The following is a 16,506-nucleotide window of genomic DNA, read 5'->3' on the forward strand; positions in this document are numbered from 1 at the left end:
AATCATTATGACTGCAAATTTATCTTTATTGAAGTATAGCTCGTTTATGTAAAGTGTGTCACGAAACGTTTGTATGAAAATAATCATATCAGCATTTTGGGAGAAAATTATTATCTTCATGTTGGAATTTTAAACATTTATCTTTTAATATTACATGGATTTACAAATGCATAAAATAAATATATCAGACATAGTATATGTAAAATTTTATTCTGGAATAAATAGTATAAAAATTTTTTTAGCGCGTTAATCGTTAAAAAATAATTTGGATTATCTATTTATATACACAATATTGTAAATCTCAATATTGTAAAGCTCTTTTCAGACGCTTATAACTCGATAACTCACATCGTCTAGTTTTATTTTCAACATTACACATTATATTTGTATCTAAATAAAAACAAATGGAAATAGATCACAGACTGTTTTTAACTGCGGAAATAGTATCCTCCGATCTTTTCGTAGACGTTGTGCTTTCGATGCTGGGCTGCTGGTGAGCGAGAAGATGTCCTTGATCAAAGAGAAATATCGAGGATGAATCTTCCTTTTGTAACAAGTAAGTATTTTGAGGAAAATTGCTTGCATTTCCATTATTTCTGTTGTTATCCTTCATGTTTTCCTGTCGGCTCGATGTAAAACAAAATATCTCTTTGGCTTGAGCAATAGTATGTCTGAAGAAAAGATAAAATAATATAAAATTATTCTAATGTAAATAAAATAGATGAAAATAGATAGTACTTAATTAAGAAATATGAGAGAGAGAGAGAGAGAGGGGGGGAGAGAGAGAGAGAGAGAGAGGATCGATATTTTGCCACATATGCACACGCGCGCGCACATATGATAATCATTTTATATTTAATATTTATAATTTTAATTAACATTAAAATATTAATATTATTAAATTATTAATATTATATTTATTGTATAATCGTTATATCAAGCTTGTGTATTACTCTCATGATTCTTGGAGCTTTAAATATCTAGCATGGAGAATTTTTGAATTTCCATACCTAACAGAACACTTAATAATTCGATCATTCGTGGAATCACATCTACGCAGATGAGATTTCTTATCCATTAAGATTTTGCTCGACGGTCTTCCTGTTTTACAGCATATTGTTTGCTTGAATGCCTTGCGGAATTTGAGGCTCATCAAATTGTAGAGAATCGGATTGACGGTTGTACTGAAGTAATACAAACAGCCACTTAGAATATAGAGCCATTCGTTTAAATCTGGATAATAATCGGATTCCTGAGCGTAGATGTAAAGCAGACGCTGGGCATGAAACGGGGCCCAGCAAAGGAAAAACATGATAACAACCGCACCTGGAACAAATCATATCAAAAATTTTAGACGTTAAATAAGTTTAATGATCAAAACTTTTAATATCGAGAGTAAAAAGAGATAAAAATATACAACTTAAAAATAATAAATAAAAACAACTTAATATACGAATTATAAAAATAAAAGGATTATAATAAAATTTTACAATTTTAAAAAAAGTTATATTTGATTACTTGTCAAGTTTCAATTATTGTAAATAAATTGCTAGATGAAGAATAAAAATTATGATATCATACTTAACATTCTGATGACAGACTTTCTGGATTGAATCTGTCGATGATCGCCGTGAACGCAAGAGCCCTGTATCGGACCAAGTGTTTCCTTGGTACTGCTCTTGATCTTTAATCCCATCCTCGTGTACATCACGAGGATTACAAGCATCGGGATCAGAAAGAATACGATGCAGCTGAGTTCGTAAAGGGGAAACTTTGGCATGTCCGGCAGAAGCATCGCGCAAATCGCCGAGTCAGCCGAATAATTTCCCGATCCTGAAAAAAGTACTCGACGTTTTAATGTAGACCGAGCATATATAGCTATACTAAGCTATATTAAACTATATATAGCTATACTAAGCTAATGTAGAGCGAGTTATATACTAAGTAGAATGAAATCTGTGTATTGAAACTGCAATTTAAATGGTCAGATTTTCAATATATTTTCACGTTTAAATTTGGGATATTTCAGACTTGTCGCTAACAGAGAGGAAACTCTGCGAGAGAAATGCAGTGACAAACTCTTAATTAAAAATTATACTTTGATGATATTTTGAATTTAGCGCGTAATTGAAGGATTCGAAAATTCTCGCAAGCGAATTAATTATTCGGATATTAAGGAGACAGATTATGTCGAACTCAAACCTGGCGGGTATTCGACGAAATTGACTTTGGCGTAAATTGCGAACGGTACGGCCGAGACGATTGCGATCGACCAGGCCGCGAGGATAAAGCGTGTCGGTCTTTTGAGACCGCTCATCGAATAGACGCGCAAGGGATGACAGATGGCCAAATACCTCTCCATAGAGAAAGCCACGATCGTGAGAACCGACACGTAGGATGACCTGCGAAAAGTAATGTCCGGATTTATAAAAGAACGTCAGGCGTCTTTACCGGCGATATAAAGACATGTGCGACAATATTTCTTACATTTCTGACACATATGCCCGGATCTTACAAAGCCCCGTGCCCAGAGCCCAGGGATACTGCTGCCAGAATACACTTAGCTCATTGGGGAGACCTAGAATAATTTGAATTACATCAGACATATTGTTGACAAATTAAATTTAAATTCTTGCCAAAATAAAATTGACTTGGCAAAATGGCAAAATATTAAATTGTATATTAAAACAAATGCAATTAATTGCGGAAATGCATTCTAAAAATATTGATTAGATTGTTTCAAAAGCAATTAGACTCGCAAATTATGTAAACGCGTACTTAATTAATTAAATGCATTTTCCGTAACGTGTAAAAAAAGAAAACCTATGTGTTGTCACTTTCAAGTGTGTTTGAGCTTTCCTTTTTTTACAGAATTTGGGATTCCGTGGCTTTCCGCTTTAATCTCTTTACTTTTTTCAATTACTTTAATGCACGTCGGCATCATAATTTCGTACGATGTGCTCTCGATGTGAATAAAACTTGCTTGCGTTGCACCTCAGCCGCAGGGGCTGCAAATTAATTTTCTGAAAAGCAGATTTACGACTGACTTAAGCCCGGTTGGTAATTAGCACGAAGGCATCACGCCGCATCATGACAATATTAACGAGGTTTGCGCCTTCGCTACGCAAGTTAAAATCATTTTCGCACGTTACCACCGCCGCGGAAACGCGCGAACATTCGTCGCGTATTCGTTGCGAATCAAGTAAACTCAATAAGCACCGTTTACGTTCGCGTTTTAATTAATAAACATATCGCGCCAAGCTCGCACAACGACGAGACGACGCTTCGTGTCTTTGAACGGCTGATAAGTGCAGTCAGATATCTTTATTCTGCCGCCTGTCCGTTAATGGAACGCTTATTTTTTTCTGCTGCTTTTGTCTCAACTTTTTGCCGCTTCCCTTCTCTTTCTTTCCCTCACGCTTTTTCTCCCTTTGTCTCTCTCTCTCTCTCTCTCTCTCTCTCTCTCTCTCTCTCCTGATTTTATTTCGCAATTTAGATTTTAATTGAGTTCTGTTATATTCTAGCGAATATTTTAGCTTCCACGAAGTTATAAATTACATGTACATGTAATGGATATCGAAGACTAAAAAATAAAAGGAAAAAGAAAAGATAGGAAGCAGTGAGTTATCCTGTTTTTCATCCAATTCACTATCTTAACTACAATACTATCGTATTTTAATCGTATTAATTAATTTTGTCTTTCCCTTTTTCTCCTTTTATTGACTCGTGCCACCGAGCTCTCTTTTCCAATGAGAATCTAGCAGAAAAAAACGAAAAACTAGAGAAAAACATTCAGAATATTGTACGCCGGATTTTGTGCTTTCCAGTCACTTCCTTTCCAGTCCTTTTAAAGCATAAAAGCTGTCCGATAGTCAGTCGATATGTAGTCGTTCATGCTTGTCCTTTCATAAAGCTTCACAATGAGCGTCGAAACCCTCGTAAGGGTCTTCCAATTCCTACTACCGGAAGTTGGACGTGAGAATATCGTGAGTAGTATAGCTTCCTCGAGTTGAAGCCCTTCGCTCGTCTCTATTGTGTCTAACATTTTTTTAAAAGCAACGCCCGTATTATACAACATTCGTCATCCGATGAAGCCCTTTATTCTACCGCAAAACCGCCGTTTTATTCACTCTACGGATACATGCAATTGTTTTTCCTTTATTTCTCTCTCTCTCTCTCTCTTCTTTTATGCTATCAATTGACACACACAATTGATTTATAAGTAATTAAATCCTTCGGATGGATGACACATTCTTTTTGATACCAATCGAAACGCTTGAATAGTTTGCGTATCTGTTACCACGATATTCTTTTTCAATGAATTTTTATTTCAAATTTTACGATTTTTAATTTAAAAATGTATTACACCTGTTTTTATAATTTTTATGGTTACAAAAAATTATGAAGAATTTACAAATTATTTTATAAATCGTATTTAAAAATAACACAAAAATTTTGCAAAAGCTAATATCTTGATAAAAAGTAGTTTAAATAGGATAAGTGTGCTTTACTGAAAATGTAATTAAGACATAATGATAAAAGACCCAATTTTTTATATAAGTATTTTAAGTATTTACATAAAGTTGCAATGCAGAGATTAGGCTATTAAATTTTTATAAACAGTATAGTAAATGAAACGAGTGTTTACAAATAAAATTAAATTTTTATTTATAAAACAATTAATATCTGCATCGAAATAAAATTTAAAAAATTTTTATTATTTCTTAATTACTATTAAAGCATTTCTACCTTATATTTAAATAAATTTTTCCAGATTCTAAAATTCCGCAATTTTTAGTCTAGAATAATTTATGATTTTCTTCATAATTTTTCATTGCAAGTAAAAATAGGTATAATACGTCCTTAAGATAAAGATAAGATCAAATTTTATTTTCTATGATACAGTGAGAAGATTGTCTCTCTTAGATTTCTCATGTGGAATCTCGTTATCACGTCAAGTTTTCAGTCTTGTGAATTCTTTGCAATGACGTAAATATGAACGTTGTTACCATCGGCAAACAGACCACCGTGCAGATAACAATCGTGATTGTACACAATAAAACGGAGATTAATTTCAAGCTTTTATCTACGTGCGTCAGGGGAAACAGTCTCGTGTCAGGTTGTTGTGTGTATGATCGCGATAATACAAAGATAACATATAATAATTGATTTTATTTATCCCGATGAAAGATCGCTTGCTTTGTGCTTTTAAAGTACTCGCATTGTAGGCAAGTATTATATAACGATATTGTTAAATTAATTAATTGTTAAATTAATTACGACTATAAATTTATTAATTATTTACACATGAAATATCGATAAAAATAACTTTAATTTCACCTTCGAGTTGTTGTTCGAATTGTTAGTCGCAATTATTCCTCAAAATATTTTATCATTAGCCTTGAAACTTATATTTATCTAACATCTTCTTTTCATTAAAAGCCAAATATATAAATTTGGAAGAAAGTCACGAATAACATTCTCGAAACGTTTCTCGAATAATATTTTTCATTAGTCGATATACCAGCCGTTTTTCCGTAAAAATTAAAATTTTTTTTTAGAAGAAAGCGCGAAATAAGTTAGGGATCCTCAGGTTAATTTATCATCAAAAGGGATCAGGCTAAAGGGATTAGTTCCATTCTATCGCTCCGTCAACTTTAAATCCGAGCCAATTTGTTCTTTCGACGAGATTCGACCTCATTCATTGTTCTTTTTGCACTTTAGCGCGGTCGAGAATAACCCAATGAAATTTATATATTTTGCAAACGGGCTCTCGGTCAAATCGACACCGCAGCGTATTCCATTATTCCAAACGAGAACGCGTTTAACCAAACCGGTTATCGCGGCTATCAGTCGCTTTGCCAATTATCAAAATCGCATTATCAGCGAGCGAAGTGCCATCGTCAGTTAACGAGTTGATTTGCCAGCCAGAGGCGATTCGACGGTCATCGACGCGGCTTTTGTATCGATCCGGCAAGCCGATCCGATTAAAATGAAAGCGATAAGAGGAATGAACTTTTCCTCCATGCGGATCTTTAATTCGCGTTGCATTACGCGAGATGAAAAAACGCGAGATGGAAAGAGCGAGGAAAGAACTCACGGAATCGCGTGAAATACCGTTGAATCTTACATTTGTATTGTCCGCTGTTTTCAGAACGAACAGTGGAAAAAGAAGAAATCTCGTGCCAACGCTTTTACGCTTAGGCAGATGCTATACCTTCATATTTTATTTAAATAGTAATAAGCATATACCAAATTCAGTCAAACGTGTGTTCTTATTTCTTCCATTTTACATCATAAGGGTATTGTTTTATTTATAAAAGAGTCCGTGGGCGTCTTTCATTTTGCTACCATTAGAATCCAAGTTCTTTAAAGATAGATTCTTTATCAAGTATTAACTTGTCAGAAATGTTAGATTTAATGTCTGTATCTGCCTTTGTTTGTTATTGAGATTCTCTTTTACATTCTCACGTAAAAGAATATCATAAATTCGATGGATCATCTTTATTCAAGACGAAATATTTTATTTCACACAGTTTATAATTTATGTTAGAAAATTAAAATATTAAAAAATATTTCTTATAATCTTACAAAATGTCAACTTTATTTATCGTCAATGTTTATCATTCGATCTAATATATAACAGAATTCTTCTAATTGATATTTCTTTTTATGTTTACTTGATGGGTGAAACGATTAAGAATGTATTACATATATTTTTATTTGCAATGAAAAAATTATAAAAAATTTATTGTTATGTTTGTATCGTTTCATTTATATTCTTAATAAAAATTTAATTTTTATTTATAGGATAATTAATCTCTACGTCATAATAAAACTTTGATACTATGATAAATAATCTTGAATGTTTACTACTAAAGTACTTATACAAAAAATTAAGATTTTTATTAGTTCTTAATTATTACATTATTATTAAAACATATTTTTACTTTATATTTAAATAATTTTTGAAAACCAAATTTTAAACCGCCGCTAAATTTTTTTGTATTATTTTTAAATGCAATTTAAAATAATCTGAAAGTTTTTCATAATTTTTTTATTATAAATATAAAAATTATAAAAATAAATGTAATCCTTAATTCACATTTAAATTTATAAAAAATATCAGTTTACAGAAAAAGAATAACGCTGGAAGGATAAAGGCAATACCGAGAAGCTATGGACAATACTCGGACACAATGAACAAGAATAAGAAGTAAGGAATTAAATATTAAAGAATTAGAAAGAGCAAATTTCTTTCACCAAAACACCAAATAACAAAACACTTTTTGATATTCCTTGATTATATTATCGAGTTCCCATACGTCGAGATTTAATTTTCTGCTTCTAATTTCCAATCCCTTCTACATTTCTTATTCCCTCCGTCGTGTTTAGATCGAACCACCAATCCCGAAAACAAAATATTTTGTGTATCGCCCTTTGTTCTCTCACCCAGCATAAGTAGAGTGAGGTCGGATACGGCCAGACTGAAGAGGTAGTAGTTGGTGGCGGTCTGCATGGATGCGTTCCGTATGATGACCGTGCACGTGGCCACATTGCCGAAGACGCCAGTGATGAAGATCACCACGTAGGCGATCGTGAGGGGTATCACCAGTCTCAGGGGTAGATATTTCGGTCCCAGCACCCTGCTCAGGTATTCGGCCTCGGTTAGGTTGCTCAGATCCCAGTCCCGCCAGAAATCGAGCGTACCATTTTCGTCCTCGCTCGACTCCATGCTCGTCGACGTCCTCGCGGAGGATATCACCCGCTGATTCGACTCATCGCGACGATATCTTCGTGTATGCACATTTCGATATCACGTCTCCGTATCGTGCGCGCAAAAAACGGAGAAACGTCATCCCGAATCTCCGATAACCCGAGTCGAGTCTCTCCTCCTCTATCGATGGTTCCGTTAATGGGTCACCCACTTACAACGATACGGCTTTCTGCTCATGCAGAATTCTCCCCCGAGACAATGAGGGAAGGAGATTGCGAAAAACGAATAGGATAACAATCACTCATATGTCATTAGCCTTCTCAATCGGATTTCGCATACGTCGAAATTGGATTGCACTTTGAGCGCAATATTCGTATTAGCCCTTCGAGGACAATCCCGCGAGATGGCAAATCGAATAAATGGTAAACTAACGTAAAAACGTGGACACTCGTTTATTGCTGTTTGACGAAATAAACGTTCCCTGTTCCCGTTCGCATTTTGCGATTAATCATTTCGCGCTCGATTTTCACTCGAATTTTCGCTGCCAATTAGAGAGTTCCGTGCAGGAATTATAATTAGAATTTAATTGAAATTAGATTGTAATTATAATTGCACTCGAGAGATCGATAGGCGAATGTCACACTGGTCGGTCGCCGTTTAAATATTTACGTAAGGCTTCAATCCTCGACCGGCTATCACAGTATTGTCGTATATCGTTCGCAGTTCCACTTTAATTCTTGCGTGTATTTTTTTTAAATGTTTTTTTTTTTTTTTTTTTATTTCCGCGCACTCTCGAATTTCGGCGACTCGATGAAACCGCAATACAACCGGACAATTTGCAATATCGCAGTGATCGAACTCCACTTTCCAATCTGCTTTAAACGAAACTACGAGCTCCGCTCGCTCGCTCGCTCTGAAAGACGTGCTGTTTACAATTAGCGCTCGCGAAATGTCAGAACGACACTGACTCTGCTCGAAAAGCACACGGATGTTGATTATTTCGAGCGAAGCACGTGTCTTTACGTGTTATGTAAGGTCACCGATCGACCGTTTTCGCTCGTCATTGGCGCTCTTTCCCGACATATTGGAACGATCAGATGCAGATCGTGAGGTAGAAATCGTTGGAACGGGCTGTTCTCTCATCCGCGATAGGACGTCACCGAGTACGAACTACGCAATGATCTCGATAATACCGTCGCAGACACCTGTCTGTCCATAGATTCCGCTGATAGCGAGCTTTCTTCGACGTAGCGTCGAGTCAGATCAATCGGATCTCTTTTTGAAAATCGTGATTTGGAACTCCACAGAAAATCTCTGCATCACTGATCAGCACCGTTTCGATACGATCATATGCCCCGTTTCAGAGGAAATTTCTTTTAGAAAAGAATTCCTCGTCGAGATAGCCTTCAAAAACACAATCTCCTCGAGAAAGATAAATGAATTTAATAAACGAATTTTAATTGACGATTATTATTTTTCTTAAGAGAAAACTTTTCTGAAACCACGCGTTTTGCCAGTATCTTTAGTATTAAGCTGTCGAATCTTTTTGAAACAAATTATCCAATAAAAGGTATGTTTTTAGAAAAAGATTTTTCCATGTAACTTCAATAATATTTTCGTTAATATTTATACTAAGTTTAATTCACTCTTAAGAAAAGTATATAAAGTCGATACTCGCATAAAATTAAAATATCTTTAATTTTTGAAGTTAGAAGTTTAGAAACTTTTTAATTTAAAAACTTAAACATTTTTTAATTTAATTTTTGTGATATTATAATATGTCGAAATAACTAGTATTATTATTCAATTGTTGCCTTTTCTCGTTAAATTTTTTTCCACACGTTACGGGGGAGGGTTGAAGAGGGGAAAAAATGACTTTCATATTACCGGTATTTGTGCAATATTTCTCTTTTTCTATTTTTCCATGTTTGCTCACGTCAAAGGGAGTTAGTTGAGCTGAAGCCATTAAATCATCCCCTTATCTCTACAGGAATGATTTCTTAAGTTCAAATAAATCGTTTTCATCGTTAACGTCTTTCTGATACAACTTCTCTGCATATAAACGGAACATTCGTCGCATGGATTTTGCATTCAACACTATATATGTTTATCCTCTTCTGAAGATAAATAAAAAGTAAGAGGAAGATTTTATGTTACACTGCGGAAATACTCTAGACGAACGGAAGAGGAATATCTTTCAGACAGGAAGGAACAATGGAGTTATCAACGATTCTATTTCGTTGCACCGCATCCCTAAGAAATATTCCCAAGTTTCGAATACGTCATTCCATATATCTGCAAAGTCCATATCTGCAAAGTTCCATATATCCGTAGAGATTTGTTAATAATTTTATTCATACATTGGCCTTGTTTAATTTAAAATTTTGCCACACATATATGATTGTCTCCACTTTATTGAACATGACAAAGTAAAATTAAACATCTTAAATTGTTTTAATAATTAAGAAACAAGTCTATAAATTCTTACGAAAAAAGTTATTTTTTTTTTTTTTCATTGAAAAATAAAAATTGGAATTAATTTGGAAAAGTTAATTTAACTTCTAAAGTTTTTAGTTTCTAAAGTTAAGAACTTACTGTATTGAACCAATCCCTTTTCTTTCTCTCTCTTCCTTAGAGTCTTTCTGTTTATAGCAAATCTATAAATCCCCTTACACGATAAGAAAAATGGATAGCGGCAGTTCTTTGTCATTAAGGAAACTTGAGCATTATCCCTGATGTAAAGAGAAACGGTTTTGTACCGCAAGTTTGTTTCAACTAAAGTGGATGAGTATATTTTGGCGAAACTTTTCTGACAGACGTGGCAAAAAGTGCGACGTAACTTTTCTGAAATCGTTGATTACAGAATTGAGTTTATTATAAAGAACAATTGTTAGAATAATAATTCAATATAGAATTAATTATCCAATGTAGAAAACTTGATGAAAAACTGTCAAGTATGTAAGCGCGCTTTAGATTTTTCAGATTTCGTTTACAACTAATAACTCACCCTTTGACTTCAATTTCCCCAATTCTCCGAGATGAAGTAATCCTCTTGACAAGTAAGCAGCTTTAAGGTTGTTCAACAACATCGAGCCGCTTATTTATTGAAAAATAATACTAATAAACGAATTTTATAAACTATAAGAGATAATAAAATTACATGCTTAGCTCATTGTAAAAAAAATTTTTATTTTGACTTGGATAACTATAATTTGAAAAGAATTTTCATGCTTTGTAAAAAGTATACACCCAATTAAATTTTACAAAAATTCTAAATAGAACAGAAATCAAGTAACATTAAACTATTTGATTGAAAATAATGAAGTTTGCTAACTGTAGGATATAATAAAGAATAAAATCTGAATGCTTGTTATAAAAGAAGCTATTTTAATTTAAAAAACCATAAACTGAAAAGAATTTTCATGTTTTTTTATAGGAAGTATATATTGAATTAAGTTTTAGATAAGACAGAAAACCAAGTTTGATATTATATAATGTTTTATAATGCAAAAATAATGTTTTATTATTAAATACTATATATACATAATAAACTTGCTTTTTAACAAATTACAAGATTATATATATATATATATATATATATATATATATATATATATTTTTATATCATAAAGAGGAAAGTCTGTCATTTTCAATTAATCAGATTCACTGGAATCTGAATCACTTGTACTGTCTGCATTCTGATTAGTGGGACACCTATTTGTATTTACAAAAAGTTCTTCGTCGTCACATGTAGCATAATTTGTTACTATCGAATGTCCATTCCTTTTTGGATTTTCATCGAATTCCGGCGGCCAACAATTATGTGCGCGATACCATTTTATATGATCCTAAATGCATGTATTTATACACATATTAATAAAAGATAAAAGTATTATTTTTAATGCTTACAAAAGACTTAATTTGAATATGTGTATTATTTCTCACACAATTATATTGATATTTAAATATTTCTGTGAAATGTATACAGTAAGCAGAAAAATAATTACAAAAATGATATTACTAAATACAAAATTATTATTAGAAATTACCTTTGTAAGTATCTTAACAATTTCGCCCTTAACTTTCTTGCCTTCTTTGATTGGCTCGATAACAATGTAATCACCTCTTTTCACCCAGATATTTTGCCTGAATTTGGTAGGCATCGAGACGATGTACTGTTCTCCGGTGGGAGTGACGACTTCGTGAAGATTGTGACCACGGGCTTGAACAATTCGTACGATGCTTTGCGAATTTGTAGGAAGGCTCATATCATCGAGTTCTTGATAAACATATTTACGCTTTGTTGCTGCAGACGACATTATAATCTGTAAAATTAAATTAAAAATATAAGTTTCATTTTTCTTCTTTATCAATTTTCCACTTGTTTAAATATTATAAATATGTAATACAAAACTTTACGTTTTTAAATATTGTGATACGAAAATATGATCTCATAATTTCCGCTTAATTAGTCTTTTGAGAAACCGGTGGTGATTTTTCAGTAGTTGAATCTGATTCAGTAGTTGAATCTTTAACTTTGCGGCTTTTCACGTCGTGCCAAGAGCCTAGCGAACCACCGGATTTCTCCAAAGCAGTCCAGATATCTAAACTCTCGCCGGGCGGTATTTCATATCCAATCTGTAAGCCATGAGGATTTGACGGGGTTTTGCAATCGTGAGCAGACTCTTTGCGGAGGACGGTGTCGACTTCTACCGAGGCGAAGAACGCCACTGACATGGGTAGGTCTCTCATGCCTAATCTAGAAGCGCAGAACGATCTCGTTATCAAATTGGTCACGTGCATGGCCAGCGCAGCGTTGTATTTGTATCTGGAAGAAACCAGATACCTCACTTCATCGTGAAATGACAGGCAGAATCTAGCATTATCTTTCATTAACCATCTCATGGACACCAGCATTAAATGCAAAAAATCTACCGCGCCACTCTGCACTACCCAATTGATCTTAGTGGGCAGAAACTTATCATCGTCATGGGTATTGGTGATCTCAAGAGCGCGGCTTAATCTGGCGTTGAGGAATGGCGTGACCGGATGTTTGCTACCGGCAATCTGCTCCAATCGATTGAACATGGCTGATTCCGAGCCATCCGCCCACTCGTTTTTCTGGAACATATCCTGCAATGCTTTACCATGCATCTTTGCCAACTGATACGCCTGAGAGAACGTATAGGGGACATCCTTTAAGTCATCGTTGACGAATTCGGCTTTCAGCCGAAATACCTTCTTACCCTTGGTGAGAGCGAACATTTTACGGGACTTGAAGGTAGCTTCGGTGTCCGTCATCGACGGATTGAATTGCTTTAATAGTCGTTCAGCGAATTTCTGTCCGGCACCATAGATTCGAGCGTAATTGATAACCTTGGCATGGTCGCGTGAAATTCCGATGGCTTTAGCCGTGACGCTGTGCATATCAGTGCCGTTGGACTTGGTACCAATTAATGTCATCCAACCAAAAGGCGTCGCTCCATGAATACGCTTATAGTAAGCGTCTCCGATGATCGAGGCGATCCACAACTCTTGACTGTCAACGTCGGCACCGACAATATTGTATCCCGGCGGGGCTTGAACCATACATCTGAGTTCAGAACCGATCCGTTCGTTGTGCGCGTTAGATGCTGTCATCCACGTAGGTTCCACGGCACGACGCGTTAACGTACCGGAAACGACTACCTGTGGTATAATAGCACCGTAACGCATGTGTTGCTTCGCCTTTTTAATGCTGCTGGGCAGAGAACGATCGTCCAACCATATTACCAGTTGCGACATGATTCTATCGCGATTGTTTCGCCAGTAAGACAGCATACGGGCGATCTTTAGTACCTCCGCGGCGCTGACATCTAGACCGGCGAGTACATTCTCGGAGAATTTGTTGAGGAAGTCCTTAGCAAGCGGATTGCCGACGTTGTAATTGACGCCGTTCTTATGTGGTAATTTGAAGAAGTAACAGCAATTGTCGATGTTGACGTTGCACCATGTGCCAGTGCCCTTGTACGCTTCGTTGTACGGTTCATTCCGCTTCTTTTTGAATCGCCAGAATTCTATTTTATGAAGGTCATTCTGCACATCGGTATTCAAGGTGGCCATCGTATCATCAGAAATATCCCTGGACGAATTGGATGCTGGCAAGGGACACTGTGCCAAAAGATTTTTTAATGGAAGTTTAGTTTCAATATCAAGATTGTCGGTGTAAGGTACCAAAATTCCCCAACCGTGGTCTTTTATGTAATGCAACGGATACTTCTCCCATGTTAGATTCAACAGTTTTGGAACTACCTGCATAGAAGTGCTAATATTCTGCGGACCTGGCGCCCAATCCTCATCGTTTTGCTTGGGACAAAGTTTTCTGTACCACGCTGGATATCCCGGCATATGCGGCATTCTGGCTGGCAATAAATGCCTAGTTTCCTCCAAATATGCAAATTCTTTTGCTAGAGGATCCTCCTCCTCGTCTTCGTTATCTAAATATTTATTAATACTCGATTGCTCTCGCGTTTCTTCCATTACGTTTGTCTCTACATCAGATTTTACTTTGGGGTTAGATGCTTTTTTCTTCATTTTAATTTCCTGTGTGCTCCAATCCTGATCCCACATCCATAAGTCTTCCTTGTATTTCTCATCATGCATGAGATGACAAACAGCATCGGCTCTTTTTGCGAGAGTGAATTTCGCTTCGTAATTTAAATCGTCAAAAGTTGATTCCGATTCTTCCAAATATCTTTGCCAGTTTGAATTCACAGGCAAGTATGCTGAGCCGAGCTCCAACATTCCAGCTAAAGTAACTGGATGAGGGAATCTTTCCTCAAAGAGTGGGTATAGTTTGCATAATACATTGTGAGTAGCAACTACATCAGAAGCACAGTAAGACATCAACATATTGAAATTATCTCTAATATCTTTGATAGTACCTTCAACGAACAGATCTCTTGCCTCTTTACTTATCTCATAGCCACAATATAGTTTATGTACTTCCGTTAAACTATTCAATGAAGTACTAGATTGCCAGATCTCTTTCTCTGTATCTACTTTTTTAGATAATAATAACGATCTTTGATAGCTGTTCAGACCACTCACACACATATGCAATGACATAGTGTCAAGGAAACGAGTTCCTGTACAATTAAGCCAATACTGCTCTTTAATTCTACTCCTATCATATGACACGTTATGACCTACAATAATCTTTGGCTTCTTTTGATGCTGATTCAATCTATATCCATCTTCTTTTTGGCTGCTTTCCATAGGAACAAGCATACTCGGTGTGAACTGTGTATCAAACGTTTGACTGATGTTTTGCACCAATGAATTTGATACCCAACCATACCAGGCCTTATTGCTAACTGCAGTAGCTAGGGTAGGCAAAGGACCCTGTTTCATACAAACTTCAACGTCGAAAATTACACCATCTTCCAATGGATAATCTACATTTTCCACTGTACCATCTGTTCCATATCTAGTCCATCCTACCTTAAAGAGCCATTGCTTTGGCATCTTAGGAATATCTTTTATAATTTCGTTTATGATTTTTAAATATGGCTTGGTTTGAGCTTTTCCAATGTTATAAAAATGCTCCTCTATATTTCTGCCTTTTAAAGCTGGTAGTTTCAAGTTCACATCCGGCAATCTGATTGCATCTTCTATATTTATACCATATGTAGCTAAATTCTCTTTTATGTTGTTGATTTCCTCCTTAGAGATACAGTCTTCTTTATCATCCTTTTGAAACAATTGTTTGTGCAATGCTTCAGGCAGCATCTGCATATTTATCTCATTAACTCTAACATTATCTCTCTTAGAATTCATATCTAAATTAACATTGATATTATTTTCTGATTCCTTTAATTCCTGAGTGCTATTTTGATATGATTGGTTTGATAATCCAGTTGCTTGCATGATAGTATGAGTTTTTGCATTTTTGGAATCTATGTCTGAATTTACATCCTGCTCTATCTTCGGCTCATTTGGCACTCCCTCAAATGTTGTAAATAACTTGTAGGAACCGTCTTCACGGTTAACGGGCAAATTTTGTATTACAGGTGAATTGTAAACAAAGTTTGTGGCAGTTCTGCTTTTAGAAGTTACGTGCTCTCGATTGGGTTCTATGCTTTCAACATTCTTCAGATGCATCCTTTTCCACCGAGTCTTTTTGGAAATTCGGACACCATCCTGCGCATCCGTGCATTTATGCCGAATGCAAATGTTAATCAAGCGAATCCTTAACCTCATCTTATTGCCTCAGTTTCCATTTGAATACCTCATGGCTATAACGAGACACGTGCTTCGACAGCCCAGGCTATCGAAGCCGCGCACATTATGAAAAAATATTCCCTTGGAAATTTTAATGAAAGAAAAAATGAAATCTTACCTGACCACCTTTAAACCGAGTTTCGAGTTCTTCTTTATAGATATAACGACACGATATACTCCATAAAGTTTATATATTTTGATATATGATGAAACAAATATCAAGATGCATTTATAGACACATCAAACACGCTTTAGACCGATGTTCTGTGTAACCAGAGAGAAACTCACTATAGCGCAAAAATCTGCCGTTATAATAGATAATAAACATAATAGATAATAGATAATAAACTGAACAGCGTATTAATTAAACGCGCACTCATTGTAGAGTGAGAGGAACACTTGGTTCTGGGAGCGTCCCGTTTGACCACGTTGCAATTAGACACAGCCACTTACAGCAACCGATGACTGGAGATTTTCTATTGGATCAACCAATCAAATAATTTTATTTTAAATTGGCCAATCGGCAA

At 35.3% G+C, this 16,506-nt stretch overlaps 3 protein-coding genes and 1 long non-coding RNA gene across 5 annotated transcripts in view; 1 reads left to right on the plus strand and 3 right to left on the minus strand.

Moving 5' to 3' along the window:
• Positions 1 to 7,295, plus strand: part of LOC148938294 (uncharacterized) — a 46,639-nt gene extending 39,344 nt beyond the window's left edge. Inside the window, exon 2 of the long non-coding RNA XR_016141365.1 lies at positions 7,130 to 7,295. This is a non-coding gene — a long non-coding RNA (uncharacterized LOC148938294). The remainder of the gene's footprint in view (positions 1 to 7,129) is intronic.
• On the minus strand, positions 122 to 8,860 carry LOC105421957 (neuropeptides capa receptor-like). The gene is made up of 6 exons (XM_011631136.3): positions 7,453 to 8,860; positions 2,488 to 2,578; positions 2,203 to 2,402; positions 1,582 to 1,833; positions 1,011 to 1,326; positions 122 to 671 (listed from the first exon to the last, which is right to left on the minus strand). Exons 1-6 carry the CDS (start codon positions 7,733 to 7,735, stop codon positions 416 to 418), a joined length of 1,398 nt encoding a protein of 465 aa, XP_011629438.2. The 5' UTR covers positions 7,736 to 8,860; the 3' UTR covers positions 122 to 415.
• Positions 8,861 to 11,197: 2,337 nt separating this feature from the next.
• LOC105421970 (putative RNA-binding protein EIF1AD) lies at positions 11,198 to 16,239 on the minus strand. Of its 2 annotated transcripts, none has more exons than XM_089085282.1 (3): positions 16,098 to 16,239; positions 11,767 to 12,042; positions 11,198 to 11,565 (listed from the first exon to the last, which is right to left on the minus strand). In XM_089085282.1, exons 2-3 carry the CDS (start codon positions 12,034 to 12,036, stop codon positions 11,371 to 11,373), a joined length of 465 nt encoding a protein of 154 aa, XP_088941408.1. In that variant the 5' UTR covers positions 12,037 to 12,042; positions 16,098 to 16,239; the 3' UTR covers positions 11,198 to 11,370. The 2 variants fall into 2 exon arrangements, with proteins under 2 accessions (XP_088941408.1, XP_088941407.1); XM_089085281.1 differs by lacking the exon at positions 16,098 to 16,239 and adding an exon at positions 12,137 to 12,277.
• tam (DNA polymerase gamma, catalytic subunit tam) lies at positions 12,154 to 16,239 on the minus strand. The gene is given in 3 exon segments (XM_089085280.1): positions 12,154 to 12,204; positions 12,206 to 16,025; positions 16,098 to 16,239. Coding segments are annotated over 2 exon segments (3,789 nt in total). The 5' UTR covers positions 15,959 to 16,025; positions 16,098 to 16,239; the 3' UTR covers positions 12,154 to 12,168.
• Positions 16,240 to 16,506: the final 267 nt, after the last annotated feature.

The sequence above is a fragment of the Pogonomyrmex barbatus genome, unplaced genomic scaffold, assembly GCF_055798465.1.
Source record: "Pogonomyrmex barbatus isolate J1 unplaced genomic scaffold, ASM5579846v1 scaffold1, whole genome shotgun sequence".
Lineage (NCBI taxonomy): Eukaryota > Metazoa > Arthropoda > Insecta > Hymenoptera > Formicidae > Pogonomyrmex > Pogonomyrmex barbatus.